Source organism: Sinocyclocheilus rhinocerous, unplaced genomic scaffold (assembly GCF_001515625.1).
Source record: "Sinocyclocheilus rhinocerous isolate Xijiao unplaced genomic scaffold, SAMN03320098_v1.1 scaffold1231, whole genome shotgun sequence".
NCBI lineage: Eukaryota > Metazoa > Chordata > Actinopteri > Cypriniformes > Cyprinidae > Sinocyclocheilus > Sinocyclocheilus rhinocerous.
Window position 1 is genome coordinate 88,985 of NW_015654047.1, and position 23,721 is coordinate 112,705.

General features: G+C 36.6%; 2 protein-coding genes across 3 annotated transcripts in view; one reads left to right on the forward strand and one right to left on the reverse strand.

Moving 5' to 3' along the window:
* Positions 1-446: 446 nt before the first annotated feature.
* LOC107716547 (leucine-zipper-like transcriptional regulator 1) lies at positions 447-9,445 on the reverse strand. Of its 2 annotated transcripts, XM_016523021.1 has the most exons (21): positions 8,924-9,445; positions 8,774-8,836; positions 8,638-8,694; positions 8,474-8,553; positions 8,290-8,398; positions 8,114-8,194; positions 7,916-7,973; positions 7,129-7,268; positions 6,611-6,812; positions 5,993-6,103; positions 5,802-5,894; positions 5,596-5,691; positions 5,094-5,228; positions 4,719-4,767; positions 4,197-4,366; positions 3,948-4,104; positions 3,716-3,842; positions 3,089-3,238; positions 2,626-2,731; positions 1,707-1,787; positions 447-1,249 (listed from the first exon to the last, which is right to left on the reverse strand). In XM_016523021.1, exons 1-21 carry the CDS (start codon positions 9,091-9,093, stop codon positions 1,133-1,135), a joined length of 2,352 nt encoding a protein of 783 aa, XP_016378507.1. In that variant the 5' UTR covers positions 9,094-9,445; the 3' UTR covers positions 447-1,132. The 2 variants fall into 2 exon arrangements, with proteins under 2 accessions (XP_016378507.1, XP_016378508.1); XM_016523022.1 differs by lacking the exon at positions 4,719-4,767 and having other exon boundaries at positions 5,045-5,228.
* A 496-nt stretch (positions 9,446-9,941) lies between these two features.
* LOC107716540 (DNA polymerase epsilon catalytic subunit A-like) overlaps positions 9,942-23,721 on the forward strand; it is a gene marked incomplete at its 3' end in the record, with an annotated part of 26,320 nt that continues 12,540 nt past the window's right edge. Inside the window, exons 1-28 of the mRNA XM_016523015.1 lie at positions 9,942-10,114; positions 10,934-11,069; positions 11,189-11,269; positions 11,916-11,960; positions 12,041-12,133; positions 13,262-13,416; positions 13,574-13,718; positions 13,818-13,898; positions 14,060-14,167; positions 14,332-14,442; positions 14,593-14,678; positions 14,840-14,959; positions 15,477-15,609; positions 15,961-16,074; positions 16,198-16,410; positions 16,508-16,615; positions 16,765-16,893; positions 17,043-17,145; positions 17,526-17,672; positions 19,926-20,071; positions 20,289-20,437; positions 20,935-21,059; positions 21,238-21,383; positions 21,601-21,735; positions 22,041-22,193; positions 22,356-22,513; positions 22,695-22,890; positions 23,023-23,237. Coding sequence (XP_016378501.1) covers positions 10,050-10,114; positions 10,934-11,069; positions 11,189-11,269; positions 11,916-11,960; positions 12,041-12,133; positions 13,262-13,416; positions 13,574-13,718; positions 13,818-13,898; positions 14,060-14,167; positions 14,332-14,442; positions 14,593-14,678; positions 14,840-14,959; positions 15,477-15,609; positions 15,961-16,074; positions 16,198-16,410; positions 16,508-16,615; positions 16,765-16,893; positions 17,043-17,145; positions 17,526-17,672; positions 19,926-20,071; positions 20,289-20,437; positions 20,935-21,059; positions 21,238-21,383; positions 21,601-21,735; positions 22,041-22,193; positions 22,356-22,513; positions 22,695-22,890; positions 23,023-23,237 — 3,596 coding nt within the window. The remainder of the gene's footprint in view (positions 10,115-10,933; positions 11,070-11,188; positions 11,270-11,915; positions 11,961-12,040; positions 12,134-13,261; positions 13,417-13,573; positions 13,719-13,817; positions 13,899-14,059; positions 14,168-14,331; positions 14,443-14,592; positions 14,679-14,839; positions 14,960-15,476; positions 15,610-15,960; positions 16,075-16,197; positions 16,411-16,507; positions 16,616-16,764; positions 16,894-17,042; positions 17,146-17,525; positions 17,673-19,925; positions 20,072-20,288; positions 20,438-20,934; positions 21,060-21,237; positions 21,384-21,600; positions 21,736-22,040; positions 22,194-22,355; positions 22,514-22,694; positions 22,891-23,022; positions 23,238-23,721) is intronic.

The following is a 23,721-nucleotide window of genomic DNA, read 5'->3' on the forward strand; positions in this document are numbered from 1 at the left end:
CATTGATAATCATTTCCATGCCTCCTGGGATTGTAGGTATGTTCAACGCTTTTGGTCGGATGTCATGCACAGGCTATCAGAAATTCTTGGGCTCAGTACGTGTCCGAAAATAGCATTACTTGGCGATATAATCCTCACTAACTATACCCAAACATAAAGAACCATTTTTACTCAGTGCACTAACTACAGCTAAAAAGACAATCTTAGTTAATTGGAAAGACAGACAAAGCTATCGACAAACCTCTGGTTTAATCTTCTAATAACGCAATATGGAAAAACTTACAGCATCTATAAAATCTAAGCTTGAAATTTTTAGTCTTGTCTGGTCTGTGTTGTGTATTTATGTCCTTATGTCTTTATGTATTTGTATGCATGTGTGTATGTGTGTATATATATATATATATATATATACACACACATGAGCATGAATGTGCCCAATCGTGTGTGTGTGTGTGTGTACGTGTACATATTGGTGTACATATGTATAAGGTCTAAATAATTTTTTTTTTACCATAATCTAATGAAATCAACCACTGAAGAATATCGAAAGAATTATTCAAAGTAAAGCATCTGGACTCATAGTCATTTAGAAGGAACATTGTCGTAACTGTCATAAAAAAAGGCAAAAAGGAAATACGGGGGCCCTAAAATGGGTTCATTTTCATTATGCAATATATCTTTTTTTTTTTTTTTTTGGATTTTGAAATGAAAAATGACCTGGACATTTTTTTGTGAGATTAACCCTAATGGGAGTGTTTTTTCAAAGCTTAACTTATGTGGGATACATAATTATATGTCTAATTAAACAACATTGTTGGCCGTCGACTGATTTGATGTGCTCTACCAAATAAAGGTATTTGTCCAAAATATATGCACATTAAAATAAATGTAAATGTGAGTCTAACTTTTAGAAATTTTATGATCATCCAGCATATCTCTCATACACAATTTGGTCAATAAAATCTAGGGGAACGTGAAGCAGCAAACAGGACCCAATCTCATTGAGGAGGGGTGTGAGGCAGGATTATATGGGCTGGGAGGAGGTGCTGGATGAAAAGGGAAGGAAATGGAGCGGAAGCGTAAATGAAAAAGTCCATAAGGGATGGGATGGGGCATGAAAGGGGAGGAGAGACTATATATCAGAGCTCATCTCAGTGCACTGTTTGTCTGATATGTGGGATGCCAGCGAGTCAATGATGTCCAACAGCAGCAGTTGGCTGAGCGATCGCAGGTTGGGGAGCTTGGACACCTTCAGGGAAGGAAGGAGAACCAAAGAAATAAATGGTAAACAACACAGGCCATGCAAGAGACCGCAAATAAACAGCCAAAAAGAAACTGATAAGCTAACAGGACCAAATAGACCAGAATGTCAAATGTGTTTGGGGAATTATGTTCACAAAAGGCACTAACTGGCATTTAAACATACTAGAATTGTTTGGTGTAACCAAAAGTGGGACAATTTACACCTACTAAAGTGAATTTAATCTATTGAATAGGCCTAAATGCATATCAAACACACAAGTCTTACATAATAAAAAGCCTTTAGTTGTTACAGATCTCTCGGTATTAAAAAATGACTGCAGTATTGTATACATTTAATAGCTTGTAGAGGTTATCCATGTCGCACTGAATGTCTTGGTGACGTGTTTTTAGCTGTGGCGAGGCAGCCAGCACACGCTCAGAGCTGTGGTCAATAGCACACCCACCTTGGTGAACTGATGGACAATAATATGCAGGCAGTGTTTCTTCATATCAAGAGCTTGAGTCTTATCAGCCGCTTCCAAGATCTAAGGATGAAGAAAGGATGATAGCATGTGACTGCTGTTTTTGATCATCAAATGTTTCAAATGTTATGATATTCAGTACAGTTCAAAAGTTTTGGAGTTGATAGGATTCAATATTTTTGAAAGAAGTCTCTTATGCTAACCAAGGTACAGTAAAAATACAGTAAAGCTATTTTGTGAAATATGGTTGCAATTTAAAATAGATGTTTTACATTTTAATGCATTTTAAAATGTAATTTATTACATTGCTGAATTTTTTGCATCATTACTCCAGTCTTCAGTGTCACATGATCCTTCAGAAAACATTCTAATATGATGATTTGCTGCTCAAGAAACATTTCTTATCATCAAAGTTGAAAACAGTTTTGCTTAATATTTTTGTGGAAACCCTGATACAGGATTCTTTGATGAACAGAAAGTTAAAAAGCACAGCATTTAATATATAATGGACATAATCCATAATATCCCTTCCATCAGTAAAAAAACAAAAAAATCCATCTCCTGTTGTCCATCTACAAATTCTACCAACATATTTGAATTGTTCAGGACTGTTTATACTAGTTAACAACACAAATCTGTGTATATTTCGCTCCTGATTCAGATTAAATTACGTTTTTCCACTGGAGAAAACGGTTAAAAAGTTAAATTACTGTAATGATGGATTTGTTTCTTATAAACACACAGCTTTTGGCTTCACAAGACATTAATTGATGGACTGGAGTCGTGCAGATTACTTGTGGATTATGTTTTTTTTTTTCAGCTTTTTGGACTCTCATTCTAACGGCACCCATTCACTACAGAGGATCCATTGGTGAGCAAGAGATGGAATGTGAGCAAGTACCTGTAAGACATTTTCTACAGTAACGTTCATCTCCAGATTTTGCTTGCAGTAGGCCTGAAGTCTGTTGTTGGAGAAACCGTAGTAATAAGGTGCTGCAAACAGGTATCTGTGCACTAGTTAAGGACATAAAAATAATTAAAAAATTGATAAAGCTCAGGTCACTTCCATTTAAAACTATGGATTTCTTCCATCGGTTTTATCATCCCCCAAAGAAAAATTGCTGATCGTAAAGTAACAGCACATCTCTCATTAACAGCTACACTATTTGAGGCACCGATCATGTCTCTTACATATGGGATGAGTTTTGTCCAAATATTTGATGTGACACATATTTGTTCAAATATGTGATAATGGTAATAATAAAAGGGGATCAAAAGCAATACAACAAATATTGTGCATGCAACCAGAAATAAAGATGGCATACAATACAAAATTGGGGCACATGAAGCAGTAAAAAGGATACAGCGAGTCCTCTGGAGGCATGTTGACGTCCCCATAATAAATGTAGCGCAGCATGGACTCAAAGGCCTGTGTACTAGGAACCATCTCACCTATTGAAATGTTCACCTGCCCGTCCTCTGGCATGAAGGAGCGGAACATGGCCTCAAAATAACTGTCAAAGAATTGAGGCAGCAATCAACTGGTAAATTATTCATAGTCAAAGTTAAAAATGTAAATAAAATAAAAATAATTTTCGCTTGTACTAAATATTTCAGTATAAGCGGTCAAGGCAAAATTTCTAATTTTCATTCAGTTTAAACTGAAGTACTAAAATTACTAAAACTTAAACTGTAACTAATCTAAAACTAAAAATTACATAAAACTGACAAAAAACAGACAACAAAATGACTAAACATGGAAAATATAAAAATCTAAACCAATTCAAAACATTACCATGTACTATAATACTATACCATGATTTACCTGATTCATTAAACTTAAAAATATAGTATGGAAAAAAGAAAATACTGTGGAAGTCAATAGCTACTGTTAACTGTTTGGTTGAACCTCATTTTTGGATGAACTATCCCTTTAATACTTTAAATGCAAAGCGATTCTTTGTCGAGGCCCTGGTGACTATCGTCATTACCTGGAGCGAGCAGCAAGTATGGCCTTATGTGCAGGGCGCGGATGACCATCTAGCAAAAGGATGATGTCACAGAACTCATGGCCCGCCCCCTCCAGACAAGCCTTCATGTCCTGTACCAGAGACGTGCCTGAAACAAAATAATTTTTTGGCGCTATAGCCCCTATTTTGGATTTGTCCTGAAAGCTTGAGTGCTTACAGAGAAAGGACAAAAAGACAATGTGGTTATTATTACCTATATCCACCGGCTGATCCGAATAGACTCTGGGAGGAGGCTGCTGTTTGCGTCTCACTATCTCCACGATCAGCGGAGTGGACAGGTGCTCAAACTCTTTGGTCATGATCACCTGGTTGAAGTGACTCTCCTTCACCACAAAGTTCAGGCAGTGTTCCTGGGGGTGGAAATAAATAGAGATCCAGAAGAGAATCTGACTTTCTGACAAGGACGTTTTCTGTGATCAGGTGTGTGTTACTTCAGCTTTACCTTGAGCTGGTCCAGCTGAAGTTTGTTTGCGTTTTCACACACACTCAGGACATTCTGCAGATCGACCGATGCCTCAATGTACTGCACACAGAGCTGCTCCAGTCTGGACAGTTTAAAACTCAGAGCGAGTTTATAAACGTCCATGATCAACAGCACATCCTGGACATGACCTGTTGAGAGACAGGAAGAATTAAAATAGTGCCCCGAGACACTCTCTGTGCCTTTTATTAAGCAAATCTACAGAAGACCTATGGAAGCCCGTTTCCGCCACAGTCTAAAAAAAAATTTGAAAACTTTTATCTCACAATTGTGAGTTTATATCTCATGACTCTCATAATTGCTAGCTTATATCTTGCAATTATGAATTTTGTATTTTGCAACTCTGAAAAGTCCAAATTGTGAAATCTAAACATATAAAAGTCAGAATTGTGAGATAAGTTGCAATAGCTTTTTTTTTACTTTTTTGTGGCAGAAAGAAGCTTCCATACATCTGAAGATAAACAGGTGTTCAGTGTAACTTACCTCTACGTGGGTACTGTATCTTATCAGTGTACAGGAACTGCATTAAAACCTCATATGGAAGCCCGTTTCCGCCACAGTCTAAAAAAAAAATTGAAAACTTTTATCTCACAATTGTGAGTTTATATCTCATGACTCTCATAATTGCTAGCTTATATCTTGCAATTATGAATTTTGTATTTTGCAACTCTGAAAAGTCCAAATTGTGAAATCTAAACATATAAAAGTCAGAATTGTGAGATAAGTTGCAATAGCTTTTTTTTTACTTTTTTGTGGCAGAAAGAAGCTTCCATACATCTGAAGATAAACAGGTGTTCAGTGTAACTTACCTCTACGTGGGTACTGTATCTTATCAGTGTACAGGAACTGCATTAAAACCTCAAATGGTTGCGCGTCTGCCTCTCTGATTGACACTTCCAATAAAGGAGGACCCCTTGAGGACCTTCCAGAGCTGTCCTTCTGACTGCCTGAGCCAGACTCTTCACTCTCCTCATTGCATTCCAGTTTACTCTTCTACAAAAAAGAAGTTTACTTTCTGATTAGCCAAAAGGAAACTGTTTTGGCCAGGAATTTGCATTCCTTAAGAGAATGTACATAAAATGAAAGAATATTTAGAATTTAAAAAATAAACAATGCAAATAATAATAGTGCAAGTTAAACATATAAAAACAAATCTATAAAACTATCTATAAAAACAATATATATTTAATAATATTTATTAAAATAAATAATGACACAAACCACACAATTTGACATTAGGGTAAATGTGTACATAATTTATTTCTAATTTTTGCCTAAAAATTATGCCTTTTATTATAATTGTGCACTTTTAAATGCATGTATACCTACAATCAAAAATAGAAATGAAAATGAAATGGACCTGTTTCTGTCGATCTCTTGCCTGTAGAATCTTCTTACGTAGCCACTTACAGCGAGCTGTTACAATGGCAATATGACCCAGGACCTTCTCCTCCCTCTGTAAACAGAAACAGTTTCGAAAAGGCGATTTATTGCTAACACTGAAATGTAGCCCAATTATTTAGAATGACAGGGTGTATCAGATATGTTTTTCCAGGACAAACTAACCTCCCCCAAGATAAACTCTACATCACAGAACTGACGGTTTTCCCACAGTTTGCCATAGTCCTCATGAAGTGTGCACTTTGGATAACAAGAAAACTAGGACAAAAGTAATAAAGCAAAGACCAGTTAGAATAATATAGTATGTTCAGTTGCATTAGATGAAGCAGATGTATTTCTGGTGGTCAAGCCCTTACCTGAAATCTGTACATTTCTCCACTGCGCACATTATTGTCCACGGTCCCCCCAAAGATGTACATGGCATCATGGATAACAGCCGCTGCATGGAACAGCCTCCCACTTGGCATCTGAGAGAAATTAGCATGACAGTTCAAAATTATAGATTACACACCACAAACCAAAAGGTAAACCCTTTTTCCCCAAACTACAGGGAAACTTAACTAAAAATTAAAACATCCGCAGTTAGGTCATGAATGCTTATGATGTTGTTATGAATTTATTGGTACTGCCAAAGCTATAACTGTTCAGATGTATTTCATATACAATCTGAATTAATTAAACTGCATGTGTTTTATATGGTTACAAACTATATATATATATATATATAATTTTTTTAAAAAAATTTTCAGCATTCTTTGATGAACAGAATATTATGAAAAAAAATTGTACCATTATAAATGCCTTTACGATCACTGTCAATTTAATGCATAGTCCATAAAAAAAAAAATCTTACTGACCTCAAACTTTTGAAATGTGATGTATGTTATCAAGCATTTATTTTCAATGGGTATTAATAGATTTGTTGTAATTATGTTAACTGGTGTCAAATTCTTCTGTATTCTATTCTCTCATACCTCGCTGTCCGTGCTGGGCTGAATGACCTCCCATGTCTGTGAGTCCACATCATAGCAGTGCAGTTCATTGGGTAAAGTGTTGTCTGCCGCCCCTCCAAACACATACAGGTGACGGTCAAACGCCACCATGGTGTGTCCGTAGCGTCTCTGAGGGGGCGGAGGGGAGCCACGCAGTAAGTGCTCAGTTGGAATACGGGTCCATCTGAAGAAAAAACACATGGCTAATTAATTTCAAAAAATGTATCGTTCTTTTTTATGTAACATGAAACTGAACTGAGCTGAATAATGACACTGCTGTCTTCAGCAGAGCTGCTTTATAGGTGAAACTGACATTAGTTCATGATTGATGAACGCTTCCACAATTACTTTATTTTTTATGTTTATTACTGTGAAGCTTCTTTGAAACCATCTGCACTGTATAAAGCGATATCAAAATAAATGTGACTTGACATCATCAAAATTGGTGTGCATATTACACATAAAATTATATTTATCAATGTCCTCTCTCCCATGCTCACATGTGGCCTTTGAATTCAAACTGAAAGAGGTTGTTGGTGATCTTGGCTCCACTTTGACCAGAAAAGACAAACATCTTATCCTGACATACAGCTACTGGGAAGTTACAACAGGAAGGTGGGATTTCACCGCTTTGTTCAATCTAAAGGAAACAAAGAAAACGGTAAATCAGAAACAGTCCAACATGGTATATGTTCACTGGCAGGGAATGAAGTTATTGTGTATGTTCTGAGAGACTGTTAATGATTTATTGGGATTATAAAAAATGAGTGGGTGGATTTGTACCATTATAAGGCTGGTTGTTTTCACACACTGCGGCCACACAACTGTGTTCAAACACCTTATTAAAGTGATTTTGGCATAATACGTCCCCTTTAAGGTGAACACAAACCCTTACGTAAAAGTAACAGCCCTGCATCTTGAAAAAAAAAAAATGTTGATTTGCAAAAAAGGCATAATATTACCCAATTTGATTATACTGAGTTCAAAAATGTCAATAAAAACTTTCCATCACGGATAGTTTTTAAGAAATGTTCAAATAATGCAGTTAATGTCAAATAACTTTACAAAATCTGTCATTTTCTGTTGCTGTTTGGATGCGGACACCTACAGATTTAGCAGAAAACAGCTGGGTCTTGTTTGCATTTTCTTCTGTTACTGGCCATAATTCTACGATTGATATCAGGGTTAGGCATAAAATAATGTCTTCAGAATCATTCATGCATGTGAAAATTGGTGTAATAATTAGACAATCCTGTTTTTGAATGAAACTTATGCAAACATAGTCACCTCTTCCCAGTATGCCTGCTCACGATCCTGAAGACTGATGGTCCACATATCATTTAGCCTGTTAAAAAAACAAAAAAGGGTTCATAGAATAACATTTTAAAAAATCCCTTAGTTTTATGTTGAAATAGATTTGTTAATGTTACAACATATTTATATTTGCCATTCAAAGCTGTGTAAAGATAGGAATAATACACTTGCCTGGCATTCCCATCATATCCAGCAAAAATCCACAGTTTGTCATTATAGACCGTCGCTCCATGAGCTGATCTGGCAACCAGACTGGAACATAAAATACAAAAAAGAAAAAAGCATTAAAAACTAAATTGTGTTGTCAGACAGGCTATAACACAATTCTGAGAATCAATATGGTTTACCGTCCCTCCACCTTCCATTCTGTCCACTGCCCGGTGGCAAACTTGTACTCAAATAGATCATTTTTGTTTTTCAAGTTAGAGTTTGAATAGATGTCTCCAGTGTAGCCACCTAAAATACAAGCAGAAAAGCATTACACACACAGGAAAGAAAACCACGACATTGAAAGGCACACTGAAAACCTACCAAACACAAACATGCTGCTTCCATACACAACAGCAGAGTGGTGGTATCTTGGCGCTGGTGGGGTGCCAGTAGTAAATGCCCTATTTAATGACATAAATCGATATAAGAGGCTACATAAAACATGTTCAAGCACATTAACCTTGCGACTATCATACAACACTCACCGACACCATGAGCAGTCCTTCACGTCAAACCGCAACAAGTCATTAAGCATGTTCTTGCTGGAAGAAATAATCACCCATATGAGATCCTTCTGTGCGTTTTAGAGTGTAAGAAAAGTAAGGGGAAACAAATACTCACCCATTGTCTCCTCCAAAGACGTAGATGGCATCTCTGTATGCCACAACAGTGTGTTTGCTACGCCTGCAAGAAACAAAACTCAGCTTTTACTATTGAAATCATCTAGCTAAAAGATGGAGAACAACTGTTGTAAATGAATAAACAGTGTACCTTGCACCCACAAACTCATCACATGGTGGCAGCCTCCTCCAGCGGTGGACGGTCTCAAAAGGCCCGAAGTTGAGTGTCAAATACTCAACACTGTCGGAGCAGCTGTGGTCAAAATCAACACTGGGAGCAACTTTGGATTTACAAGACATGGCTCCAGGAAACCATGGCATCCAGTTCACATCTAACAAGATTGAGTCCAGCCGAAGGACCAAGTTTAGAACGAAAAAAAATCTAATTTGTTTGCAAGCTGTTTGACTGTTTGATCCGTTTCTGGTTCATTTTCTGGTTCATCTGAATCATATTGCCCAAAAGATGATGATTGTTTACTAGCTATAACTGTATATGATCATATGCCACGGCTTGTAATCATCTAAAAGTTTAATAGAAATCGTAATATAAAAAGAACGAGAAATATCAAACTTCAACGCGTCGATAGAAATAAATAATATTATGAAATACGTATAAATAAGATTTGCATCTCTTCCAGCTTTTCTGATCTAAGCGTCGAGGAAGGAGACGAGATTACCTGACATGCGCAGACTCGCGGCTTTGAATGGAGGAGAGCGCACTAGACGTCATCAACAACCTAAAAACACAAAAATGAATTACACATATTTTTATTTATCACAATTTCGTTTTATTACCAAAGCGTAGTTTTTTCATTCTTAGATGCGCTCAAATAAAAATAAAATTAAGTAAACGTAGAGCATACGTGGTAACGTACGCGTGAGGTTGCATTTTCATTGGTTGAAGTTTTGAGGGGCGGGAGCAAAGCAGGAAGGTGACTGGAGCTCGCGGCAACAACACAAAACGCGCCAAATTTCTATGGTGGAGGCACAGTGTGAGCAACGGAAATAGATATATATATATATATATATATATATATATTTACAGTAGCATTCTATGTACCAGTAACAACGCGAATTGTATGAAAATGTATAAGGAGTTATGATGTTTCATCGTTGTTGGTAGTACAGTGATATTCATGCGAGCAGCAAGTCTAATATTAACTCGCGTTGAAAGTGTGTGAAGACGGGACCCGTCGAGTTGTGTACAGTAAAGCTGTTAAATAACTAGTTCTCCTCTATTTAGTGACTGATTTGAGTCTTGCAGATTCTTGTCAGCTATGGTTTTACAAAACAGTGGGCGATATAAAGCAGACCGAGGTGGTGGAGATCAGGACAACCAGCAGTAAGTGTTCATAATGTTGACATATTTCAGCCTAAGTACGGTAGTTTAATGTTAATTTAGTGTAAAAGCAAATGAATTAATGACTGATATTTATTGGTTATCAAGTAAGGTCCATATGTGGTACAGTTTGGAAGAGCAGACAGTGTTTGGGTTGTTGACAAATAAACATATTTCTTTAACATAAAGATTTTAGGATAAATCTGTATATTTATATGTATATTATAGCCAGATAAATGGTCTAAATTGTTTGTCAACATTTTTAATAGCTTTTTTTTTTGCAGTGAAATTGTCCTAATGTTGTTATTTTAGAATTAGTTATATACTATTATAGTTTTTATTAATATATTGATTTAGCTTTTATTTAGTATATTTCCAGTTTAATTCAAATGTATTTTTTTAGTAATTTTGGTATGTGCTTTTGTCATTTTTATTATTACTTTTTTTTCATCTATGTAGTTTTAATAAATTTTTTAGTCCGTTTTAGTTCTATTTCAGTTAGTAGTTTTAGTACTTCAACCTAAACTTTTTTGGGGTTAAAAATAAGTTTCATTTAAAGTTTTTCATCTAATATTTATATTTTATTTTTCAGCTTTATTACAATAAACAAAAACAAGTTTTTTTTAGCAGTTTAGTTAACAGTAATAATTTGTGTATTACAAATTGTTTTTATTACAAATTCATGCAATGTCAATTAATATGACGTCATAAAAACTGAATGTAACATGATTATGCAAGAATTAAAGAAAATATTTAGCAGTTTTTACAGTTGTCAAAATGGCTGTTGAATCTTGTTGCAGTAAATTTTCTGATGCTTTTTAGGGATGATGCATCAGCTTTGTCCGCCGTCAAGCGGCTGGAGCGCAGTCAGTTCACTGATGGGATGGACGAGCACTTTGGCTTCGAACGGATGAAGGAACCTGGGGAGAAAACGGGATGGCTGATCAACATGCACCCGGTAAGAATGAATATCAGACAGTCAACACAGAATTTAGATTGCCAGTAAACTTTGCTTTCTGATAATCTAGCCAAATATTATGAAGGGTTTTAAACATTAAACAATTTATTTCTTCTCAGACTGAGATTCTGGATGATGACAAGCGGATGATCAGTGCTGTGGACTATTACTTCATACAGGAGGATGGAAACAGATTCAAGGTGACATATTACAGCATTTCGCAAATATGAATATTTATTTATTCCAAACCAAATACTAAAAGTTACTCCATGTTGTAAAATTACAAAAGTTTGGGATCTGGAAGATTTTTTTATGTTTTTGAAAGAAGTCTCTTATGCTCACCAAGTCTGCATTTATTTGATCTAAAATACACTAAACGCAGTAATATTGTGAAATTTTCAGCATCATTATTCCAGTCTTCAGTAACACTACATGATCCTTCAGAAATCATTCTAATATGCTGATTTGCTGCACAAGAAACATTTTGTATTATTATCAATGTTAAAAAATCTTGTGCTGCTTAATATTTTTGTGGAAACCATGAGGGCTTTTTTAGATGAATAGAAAAGTTCAAAAGAACAGCATTTATTTGAAATAGAATTATTTTGTAACTTTATAAATATCTTTTTTTTGTCACTTTTGAGTTGATCAATTTTATGCGTCCTTGCTAAATGAAAGTATTAATTATTATAATTATTTTTTTAAAAGTTACTGACTTCCAAACTTTTGAACGGTAGTGTATTTTATCCTGAATCACATTGACACAGAGCAGGATAAAGAATATCTTATGTTGACATAGGTCCTGATGTTGTAAGTTTCAGCTTTTTGTGTATGTGTCCCTCACAGATTGCTCTTCCCTATAAGCCGTATTTCTACATAGCCACTAAAAAGGTGAGTTTAAAGCTTTTGCACTGAATGAAAACACTTTGGGTTGGATGGATTGAATGATATACTTTTTGTGTTTTTTAAAGAACTGTGAAAGAGAGGTTATCTCCTTCCTGTCAAAGAAGTTCCAGGGAAAAGTGGCAAAGCTTGAAGTTGTCCCAAAGGAAGACTTAGATCTGGTGAGTAAAGTTCTGTTATACATTAGGTCAGTGTTTCCCAACCTTTTTTCCCAACTTTTGATAAGTTTTGATAAGTAAAAAATCCCACAGCACACCACTAAGTACTTAAAAAAAAAAAAAGATAGAAAGGGGGAAAGGTTTTTTTTTCCAATAATTAAACAATGCTTCGTCAGAGTTGGTATTTTGGCTTTATACTGTATATGATCAGACACTTTCACTTAACACTTTCTGAAAATCATGCTCAAATGGAGTTAACAAGGTTTTTGACGAGCAAATGACGGAGGTATGTATTCTGTCCGTCATTAGAACGGCTTCATCTGAGGCAATAAATTACGTTTTCTACAATGTTCAGCCTTTATCGATAGTGTTTCTTGGGTAAAGAAATCACCATACTTATTCAAACATCAGTTCTTTATTTACCCAAGAAGTAGACGTCTTCTTCAAACTGCGTGTCCCGGCACTTCATTCTGAATGGAGGCGGGGTGGAGTTATTAGGTTTGACTGACGATTTGAGGATCCAATGGCGTTACGAGGTTTAGTCACAAGCCCTTTTGAATGCTTTTCATTGGTTAAATATTTGTAAAACCCACAAACAGACAACGATGACCAATAGCACTGATTTTAAATAATAATAACGAAATATAACAGAGATAGGAAGATTTTGATAATTGTCCACGGCACTAGTGTACCGCGACAGTGGTTTGGAAACACTGCATTAGGTAAACAATTCTGCTGACTTGCTTGCCTGATTGATTTGTCAAAATATGAGTTCAGTATGAACCATAATCTCTTAATCAGTGCTTACCTGTAATTTTGTTAATTTATTGATCCTCTCTGTTTTTACTGTACAACCGAGAGAAGCCCAAACCAGGGCTAGTTGGCCAAAGTTGACCCATGATGATCTTTGATTTGTTCTGCCATGTCACCATCACCAAGAGGTGAAAAAATAGAAGAAACAAATAATTCCACTGGAGCATATGCCAAAGTTTCATTTTTACATATTAATATAATGCTGTTGGATGTAATGCAACATTCGGCCCATGTTTTATTTCTGACCCTTTGTAGTAAAAAGTGGGGGCATTTCTGCTTTATAATGTCAATCATTTGATTGCTGTGTGTCTTTTAAAGCCTAATCACCTGGTGGGCCTGAAGAGGAATTACATCAAACTCTCTTTTAACACGGTGGATGACCTTGTTAAAGTGAAAAGGGAGATCTCACCTGCTGTCCGCAAGAACAGAGAGAGAGAGAAGTCCAATGATGCCTATACCAGCATGTTATCCAGGTATTCACACTTTGGCAACAAAGATTTTGAAAATAAGTTAAACTTTAAGAACAGTTTAAAAGAAAAGACTTTCTCATTTAATGCACTTGACACTATTCACCATTGTTATTTGGTCCTGTAAATAGAATAAGGCACTTATTCTAACACTGTGTTACAGTGCTTTGGTTGGTGGGAGCGTAGTGACAGAGGATGAGGATGGCACTTCGAAGAAAATGACTGAGCAGCTTGACAACATCGTAGACATGCGGGAATATGACGTGCCTTATCATGTCCGCGTTTCTATTGACCTGAAGATTCATGTGGTAAAGAAACAATAGAGGGCCATAGAAGCTACATGACTGATTATCAGGTATGTTTAATATTCAAATGAGACCTTGATTGTGCGCTCTGTTTTCTGACAGGCTCACTGGTACAATGTGCGGTACAGAGGAAGTGCCTATCCTCCTGAGATTGTGCGCAGGGATGATCTTGTGGAAAGACCTGTAAGAATCTTAACAAACCTTGTCTTGAATGTAGATGCCGAAGAGTTTTGTTTTAGACTGTCTCTGGTTATCAAGATTGTTTTGATAATGTCGTTCAGCTTTATGCATGAATTAAGAAGAATCACTGAATCATTGCTGTAATTTTTCTCTGCCTGTCTAAGGATCCTGTAGTGTTGGCATTTGATATTGAGACCACTAAACTCCCACTGAAGTTTCCTGATGCTGAAACGGACCAGATTATGATGCTATCATACATGATAGATGGGCAGGTAATGTCTTTTGCGCAATTACCTTTCTGAAATGTCAGTCATTCATATTTCATAGCTGTTTTATCCATGCTGTGGTTAAATTTTGTTTGTTGGCCTCTTTGATGGGTTTAATACTTGGCATGGTTTTAATGTATTTTTGTGTACTTTTTTTTTTTTTTCCACAGGGCTTCCTCATCACAAACAGAGAAATAGTCTCTGAAGACATTGAGGACTTTGAGTTCACCCCAAAACCTGAATATGAGGGCCCCTTCACTGTATTTAATGAACCTGATGAGGTAAAAATGAACGGTATATGATGTGCATTGTTTATGAGTCTGTTACTGAGTGCCACAATTAAATAGTTGGTATTGTCAAGTTGTTTAACCCATTTTCTGTAGTTTGTAAATGAGCCTTCCATATTTCTGACCATTTTTGTCTGCTTGCAGGCCTCTCTTATTCAGAGATGGTTTGAACACATCCATGAGACCAAGCCGAACATTTTTGTCACTTACAATGGAGATTTCTTTGACTGGTGGGACATGATTTGTGTTAAACTATCTCATTCTGTAGTTTTTACATATAATGTTTTATGTAATTATATGGCATTTACTTGTGTTGACGAGTGGTGTTTTCTTCACACGTGTTTATCCAATAGCATGTGCTCATGGTTGATTTGTGTTTCTGTGTCCTCAGGCCATTTGTAGAAACCAGAGCGGCCCAGCTTGGCTTGAATATGCATCGGGAGATCGGCTTCCAGAAGGACAATCAGGGGGAATATAAAGCCAGCCAGGCTATTCACATGGACTGCCTCAGGTGAGAGCAGCTGAAATGTTTTCTTAAAGGGGACTGAATGAAAATTACCCACTCTTTACTTACATTTCGTATATGTGACCATGGACCACAAAACCAGTCATAAGTGTCAATTTTTCAAAATAGAGATTTGTGCATCATCTGAAAGCTGAATAAATATCAGAGATACAACTATTTGAAAATCTGCAATCTGAGGGTGCAAAAAAAACTAAATATTGAGAAAATCGCTTTTAAAGCTGTCCATATGAAGTTCTTAGCAATGCATATTACTAATCAAAAATTAAGTTTTAATATATTTACGGTTGGAAATTTACAAAATATCTTAATGGAACATGATCTTTACTTAATATCCTAATGATTTTTGGAATAAAAGAAAAATCGATCATTTTTACCCATACAATGTATTTTTGGCTATTGCTACAAATATACCTGTGCTACTTATGACTGGTTTTGTGGTCCAGGGTCACATATGTATGACTTCATATTAGTAAATATACCGTGTGTCTCTCTCTTTATTCAGGTGGGTGAAGAGAGACAGTTACCTGCCTGTAGGAAGTCATAACCTCAAGGCTGCAGCGAAAGCTAAGTTAGGCTATGACCCTGTAGAGCTGGACCCAGAGGAGATGTGCCGTATGGCTACTGAAGAATCACAGGTGCTCTTCCTTTACTCTCCAGCTCCCAACTCTCACTCATTTACACGAATGACTGTTCACGTACACAGTAACGGCTGCAATAAGACATTTAGCTCATCAGTTATCATTTTCAATGTATTGTGCAGCCAACAATATCTCATTGGTATAAAATCCTGCTTAACAGCTGCATTATAAAAACATTTAATATGCTTTTATATTAGCTGTGATTATTATCAGTTTGTGCATCATTCACTTTTTATTTGTTTTTTTATTTATCTTTTATTTATTTCTAGTTTTTTATTTATTTTTATTATTTGATTAAATATTCAAAACTGCTTACTTTTGCTTTATGTGCTGTATTATTTTTTTCAGACTCTGGCCACCTATTCAGTGTCTGACGCTGTGGCCACATACTACCTTTACATGAAATATGTTCATCCCTTCATTTTTGCCCTCTGCACTATAATTCCTATGGAACCCGATGAGGTCTGTATTCACTAAATCTTCTATTTTTATTGTTACTACACTGAGATGAATCAAAACTGTAGATGTAATAGTAACATCATGGTGTTTCTTTATTTGTGTGTCAACACACAAATGTTTAAACAGGTTTTGCGGAAAGGCTCCGGTACCCTGTGCGAGGCCTTGCTGATGGTTCAGGCCTTCCATGCCAACATTGTCTTCCCAAACAAGCAGGAGCAGGTCTTTAACAAACTCACAGATGATGGTCATGTACTTGACTCTGAGACTTATGTTGGCGGCCATGTCGAGGCTCTAGAGTCTGGTGTGTTTCGTAGTGATATCCCCTGCCGCTTTAAAATGGTAACTAGGACTTCATCTTTAACCAAAGCACACAGTATTGAGCTGTTTATTTGTGCTGTATCTACATAATTATTTATAATTATTCTTGTTCTGACAGAATCCAGCAGCATTTGACTTCTTGATTCAGAGGGTGGAGCGTACTCTCCGTCATGCAATTGAGGAAGAGGAGAAGATTCCCCTTGAGCAGGTCACCAACTTTAATGAGGTCAGTTGGTGTCATGTGTTTAATGTTCAGTATGACATTTTGTGCCTTTGGACACTCAAGACATGATGCCTATTTTATAAATTATCATTAGCATGCGTATATGTTTCCAAGTTATTCTACAGTTGTCATGTGATTTTTACCTGTTTTAGGTGTGTGATGAAATCAAGAGGAAGCTTATCTCTCTAAAGGAAGTGCCCAATAGAATCGAGTGTCCTCTTATTTACCATCTGGATGTGGGGGCCATGTACCCCAACATCATCCTTACCAACAGACTACAGGTACAGTACAGTTCTCATCTTGGATAGGTTGTAAAGGTGTTGATTTAATTATAATGACATGATTAGACAAATTCTAGTTTGTCTCGTTTAGCTGTTTATGAATCAAATAAGGCAAATTATCTCTTTCTCTCCATCTGTTTTTCTTCTAGCCCTCTGCCATGGTGGATGAGGCGACCTGTGCCGCCTGTGATTTTAATAAACCTGGTGCAAACTGTCAGCGCAGAATGACTTGGCAGTGGAGAGGAGAGATCAGTGAGTGATTTGAACATCTTACATCTTTGAGAAGATGTTACTTTTTAAATAAAAATTTTATTCAGCATGGATGCATTAAATTGATCAAAAGTCACAGTAAAGTCATTTATAACATTACAGCATCTTTTGTAATAAATGTTGTTCAAATAAATGCTGTTCTTTTGAACTTTCTATTCAAAGAATCTAACATTTGTCATGGTTTACACATATTAAGCAGCACAGCTGTTTTCAACTGTGGTAATAATAAAAAATGTTTCATGAGCTGCAAGTCAGCATGTTAGAATGATTGTCATTGACACTGAAAGTAAATGAAAAGTAAAAAGTTGTTTATAAACGTGACTATTATGAAATGTTAATATAGTTTTTCTTTTTCCTCCTAGTGCCTGCGAGTAGAAGTGAGTTTCATCGCATTCAGCAGCAACTGGAGTCCGAGAAGTTTCCCCCTCTCTTTCCGAATGGTCCACCTCGTGCTTTCCATGTGCTCAACAGAGAAGAACAAGCTCGGCATGAGAAGAAGCGGTTGGGAGGTTAGTATACACCTGCAGGGAACTAGGTTTTTTTTTTGTGTGTGTGTGTGTGACTGTTGTCATAGACCAAGATGAACTTAAATTATGCACTTACAAACTCGCATGTATAGATGAATATTGATTAGGGTTGGGTATCGTTTGAATTTTATCGATCCCGATTCTTATCGATTCCTAGTTTCGATTCCAATAAGATAAAAAGTCCAATATAAAAAAATGATGTCAAACATTTAGATGTCAAACATTTATTCTGTCTTTTTGCAAGCATTCTGTTGCAGCTGAATAATATGAGCAAAAACCAGCAGCCTACAGATCACTTACAAGAGGAACTTTTGCCTATGCTTTTAAAACAAATACCACAGCAAAAACAACTAGAAATAAATTTCAAATATTAAAGTGTTAAAGACAAGTAAACAGTCAGTAATAAAACAGGAAAAAAACACATCAATTAGCAATAGCATAAATAAATAAAACAACCTAATTTCAGGAACAGAAACTGTAATTTAAAAGTTTAAAAACACTGCATAGTTTTCTTTTCATAAATATAATATAGATTAATTCATTTATATTTAATTAAAATTATTAAAGATATTCAGTCAAGATCAGTGAATGATTTTCTTTTGTTACTTGATTAGCATTAATGACAGGCAGCGCGTTTATTAGGCTGCTGTCTCTTTAACACCGAACTCACGCAGATCTAAATATACCGTACATGTGCGTTTTCTTTCTCATCTGTTTACGTTCACTTAAGACAAAAATGGCTGTTTATTAGGGCTGGGTAAAAAATATCGATATCTCGATATTAATCGATTCTCATTTTTACGGAACAATATCGATTCTTAAATCCCAAGAATCGATTAGTCTAGCCTGTTTTCAGTTAATGGGCGGAACATTGAAGGGCACTTCCCATCCAATATATCGCAATAAGCATTGTGTGTTGGTACTTTTAATATCAACCCTCTACATTGCGAGTGTGTGTGTGTAAAATAGTATATCAGTCTGGCGACAAAAAAATTTACTAGCCAATGGCGATTATATTGCCAAGGTGTGCGTAGAGGGTTGAATATGAAATAAAGTCTCAGATTTCAAATTCTGTCTGTATTGCAGAATTCAAACAATAAACGCAGTTTTGGCGCGGTTTAATGTGAAGTGACAGATCGCTGTAGCGCCTCAGTTCAACAGATGCGGCAGCGTGAGGCGCACGTGAACTGATCATCTCCTCCACATTAATACCAGTTTCAGCACAAAATCATCATGACTAAACATTCGAAGACAAATTAAAAGAAAGGTTACAACTTTACAATCTGTATCCTGTCTCATGTAATCGCTCAATCAGTGTTTCAGCCGCGCAAAGACGTCAATATAACGGCTTGTAAACAGTGTCACGTAACGTCAAATTTACCTCAGAAAAAACATATTCGGTGACCATAAACTCGTTAGTGAGATAGAAAAATAAACTGTAGAGAGGGGCATTTTGCTAAATATATGCACCATATAACCATATACATTTTACTGTTCTTCAATGTGTTTATATTAAAAGAAAAAACTAATTGAAGTAGAAATATTATTTTGTAATTTTTATTATTTTAAAAACTTCATTAAGTGTGATTTTAACAAATCAGTCCATTTTAACCTTCAATATTATAGTAATGTAGTACCAACTGACTCTCATGTATATTTTACAGCATTAGTTGAGAGATTTTTTGTCCTTGAAAATTTGGCATGTACTGTATCCGATATAAAGTATATCCAAAATAATCGATATTGAATCAAATCTAATCGAATTGGTAATCGAATCAAATCGCAAGCTTGTGAATGAAAATAAAATCGAATTGTGAAATTTGTGTCAAAACCCAGCCCTAGTGTTTATGATGATATACTGACGTAGTTTTCTGCGTACTGGTCGATAAACATGAAAGAAGTCAGTTCCGGCTCTGAACAACCTTTTCTGCAGTGGAAATGCACGGAATGGTTCAAGAACGGACACAGATTGGGACCGCTGTTCTCTGTTCTCTCTGCTCGCGCTTCAGACGTGTGCTCTGCGCACAAGCAGGGCGCAAGTTCTTTCCGTTCCTGCACGTAAATCGTTTTAAATCACAAAATACGAACGCAGGAATTGTTAAGCAGAATCGAAATGCACTCGTCTTATCAAATACCTGGTTCTTGGAAATTTGGAACTGGTTCTAAAATGGAAGCGGTTTTCGATACCCAACCCTAATATTGATACACATTATTTAAAAAAAATTTTCTTCTTAGATTACTGTCGAAAAGCCTATAAGAAGGTTCACCTGACCAGACTGGAGGAGAGAGTCACTACCATTTGCCAGAGAGAGAACTCTTTTTATGTTGACACAGTTCGAGCCTTCAGAGACCGTCGATATGAGTTCAAAGGATTCCACAAGGTACTGTATTCAGACCTTAATCATGTTTATTTGTTTATTATTTTATGAGTGTTACAGTCTGTCTACATGGTACATCAAACTCTCCTATTTCAAAAAGATATGTTTTTCTAGGATATATCTTCTTTTAATGTGATAGTTTAGTGTGCTCACCTATGCAAAAAGGAGTCATTTATATATCTCTTTTTAAAAGTTTTGTCTGTTCCTATCATCTGTCCAGGTGTGGAAGAAGAAGCTGTCCACAGCACAGGATAATGGGGACGCAGCGGAGGTGAAGCGCTGCAAGAACATGGAGATTCTCTATGAGTCTCTGCAACTGGCGCACAAGTGTATCCTCAACTCCTTCTACGGATACGTCATGAGAAAAGGGTATTGAACCATCACTTTTTAAGGCTCTTTGCACCATATAACCATATACATTTTACTGTTCTTCAATGTGTTTATATTAAAAGAAAAAACTAATTGAAGTAGAAATATTATTTTGTAATTTTTATTATTTTAAAAACTTCATTAAGTGTGATTTTAACAAATCAGTCCATTTTAACCTTCAATATTATAGTAATGTAGTACCAACTGACTCTCATGTATATTTTACAGCATTAGTTGAGAGATTTTTTGTCCTTGAAAATTTGGCATGTACTGTATCCGATATAAAGTATATCCAAAATAATCGATATTGAATCAAATCTAATCGAATTGGTAATCGAATCAAATCGCAAGCTTGTGAATGAAAATAAAATCGAATTGTGAAATTTGTGTCAAAACCCAGCCCTAGTGTTTATGATGATATACTGACGTAGTTTTCTGCGTACTGGTCGATAAACATGAAAGAAGTCAGTTCCGGCTCTGAACAACCTTTTCTGCAGTGGAAATGCACGGAATGGTTCAAGAACGGACACAGATTGGGACCGCTGTTCTCTGTTCTCTCTGCTCGCGCTTCAGACGTGTGCTCTGCGCACAAGCAGGGCGCAAGTTCTTTCCGTTCCTGCACGTAAATCGTTTTAAATCACAAAATACGAACGCAGGAATTGTTAAGCAGAATCGAAATGCACTCGTCTTATCAAATACCTGGTTCTTGGAAATTTGGAACTGGTTCTAAAATGGAAGCGGTTTTCGATACCCAACCCTAATATTGATACACATTATTAAAAAAAAAATTTCTTCTTAAGATTACTGTCGAAAAGCCTATAAGAAGGTTCACCTGACCAGACTGGAGGAGAGAGTCACTACCATTTGCCAGAGAGAGAACTCTTTTTATGTTGACACAGTTCGAGCCTTCAGAGACCGTCGATATGAGTTCAAAGGATTCCACAAGGTACTGTATTCAGACCTTAATCATGTTTATTTGTTTATTATTTTATGAGTGTTACAGTCTGTCTACATGGTACATCAAACTCTCCTATTTCAAAAATATATGTTTTTCTAGGATATATCTTCTTTTAATGTGATAGTTTAGTGTGCTCACCTATGCAAAAAGGAGTCATTTATATATCTCCTTTTAAAAGTTTTGTCTGTTCCTATCATCTGTCCAGGTGTGGAAGAAGAAGCTGTCCACAGCACAGGATAATGGGGACGCAGCGGAGGTGAAGCGCTGCAAGAACATGGAGATTCTCTATGAGTCTCTGCAACTGGCGCACAAGTGTATCCTCAACTCCTTCTACGGATACGTCATGAGAAAAGGGTATTGAACCATCACTTTTTAAGGCTCTTCTATTGCCCAGTCCTAGAGCAGATTAGTGCTGGGCGGTATACCGGTTCATACCGAATACCCGTGTTTATTTTTGTTATGATATGAATTTTTAAAATACCGCAATACCGGTGTATGTCGCTTAAACAACGTTCGGAACGCGACACTGTTTGAAAGGGGTCCCTTTTCACTATTGCACTGTGGTGAGGAAACAGCTGTAGGTGTTACTAAGCGTGAAAGTTCCAAAACTGAAGCTGTAGAACTAATAGAACGTGATGACAGAAGAACTCATCCACAATATCCACACTGACCACTGATGGTATCTGGTGTGTTCTTCCCAACACCTTTCCTGAGAACTTTGTCATAAAATCCACCAATGAGAAGAAGGCAAAGGTGACCATCAGTTATCCAGGAGCCATGCTGAACATCATGGTCAAGGTAATTTATCTTTCTCTTCTTTTGACCAGTAAACCACATTATCGGCAGGTTAATTATATAGTAAAAAGGAAGAGATCTTCAAAAAAAATGGTTGAAAGGGAACAACTAATGATAATCGGGAAAGATCCCATTTTTTATCATTTGTGTCACTTGTATGTGTAGGAGGGCTTCACGAATCATCAGTATCAAGAGCTGGTGGACCCAGCATCTTTAACATATGAGACCAGAGCTGAGAACAGTATCTTCTTTGAAGTTGATGGGCCGTACTTGGCTATGATCCTGCCTGCCTCTAAAGAAGAAGGAAAAAAGCTAAAGAAAAGGTGAGAGAACCACATCAAATCACTTTGTGTGTGGACATTGTCCAGTAATTGTTGTCACTAGGAGATCTAAACTACTGTTGCTTTAGATAAAAGCCTCAATTTTATCAAGGAAAAAAACTATTTTATTCAGGGTTTTTGGTTGTTACCTATAGAGCTCGGTTCATATATTCTCCATCCTCAGGTATGCCGTGTTTAACGAGGACGGGTCACTGGCTGAGCTGAAGGGCTTTGAGGTGAAGAGAAGAGGAGAACTTCAACTCATTAAGATCTTCCAGTCATCTGTGTTTGAGGCCTTCCTGAAAGGCACAACTCTAGAAGAGGTTTATGCCTCTGTGGCTAAAGTGGCTGACTACTGGCTTGATGTGCTCTACAGCAAGGTATTAACAAATGTTACAAAATCATGTATGGGTTTAAGTGACAATTGGAATAATCGCTCACATTGTATTTTATTATAATAATTATGGGAGGGATACTCAATGAGAGTGTTGTTCTTGTCTTCTGTTTTCAAGGCTGCTAACATGCCAGATGCAGAGTTGTTTGAGCTGATTTCAGAAAACCGCTCCATGTCCCGTAAGCTGGAAGATTATGGCGAACAGAAGTCCACCTCCATCAGTACAGCCAAGCGTCTTGCCGAGTTCCTTGGCGATCAGATGGTGAAGGACGCTGGCCTCAGCTGTCGCTATGTCATCTCCCGCAAACCGGAGGGCTCACCTGTCACTGAAAGGTGAGAACATCTTTCAGTTGTTTTAAATTATAACAATATTTCACAAAATGACTGTATTTTTATTGTGTGTATAGACGGTTTCAACGGCAACAACATAAACAAACGTTACTGTGCATGTGCGCTTTTGTGGCCCTAACTTAACTTCCGGTAGACTTTCAAATAGAATCAATAACAACAGCTAAGTAGTCCCTCTTGAGTAGATTAATTTTCATAACAAGCAAAATATGTTTGCTGCATAATCAGACGGACTTACTGAAAATGCAAATTCATTCTCTGCCAGCAGGAGGTGCTTTAAAGCGGGAGAAACAGCAGTTTCCCCAGTAACGGCTGTACACAAAGCAGTGCTGAGCTCACAAACGCTGCTTTATCAGACATATAACATGCGAGATTAAATGAAAATGACATCGAAAATTTTCTAAAGATAGTCTTCCTTCAGAAATACAGCGATATAAAAACACCCGTGCCTCGTTTTGATTTTTAAACG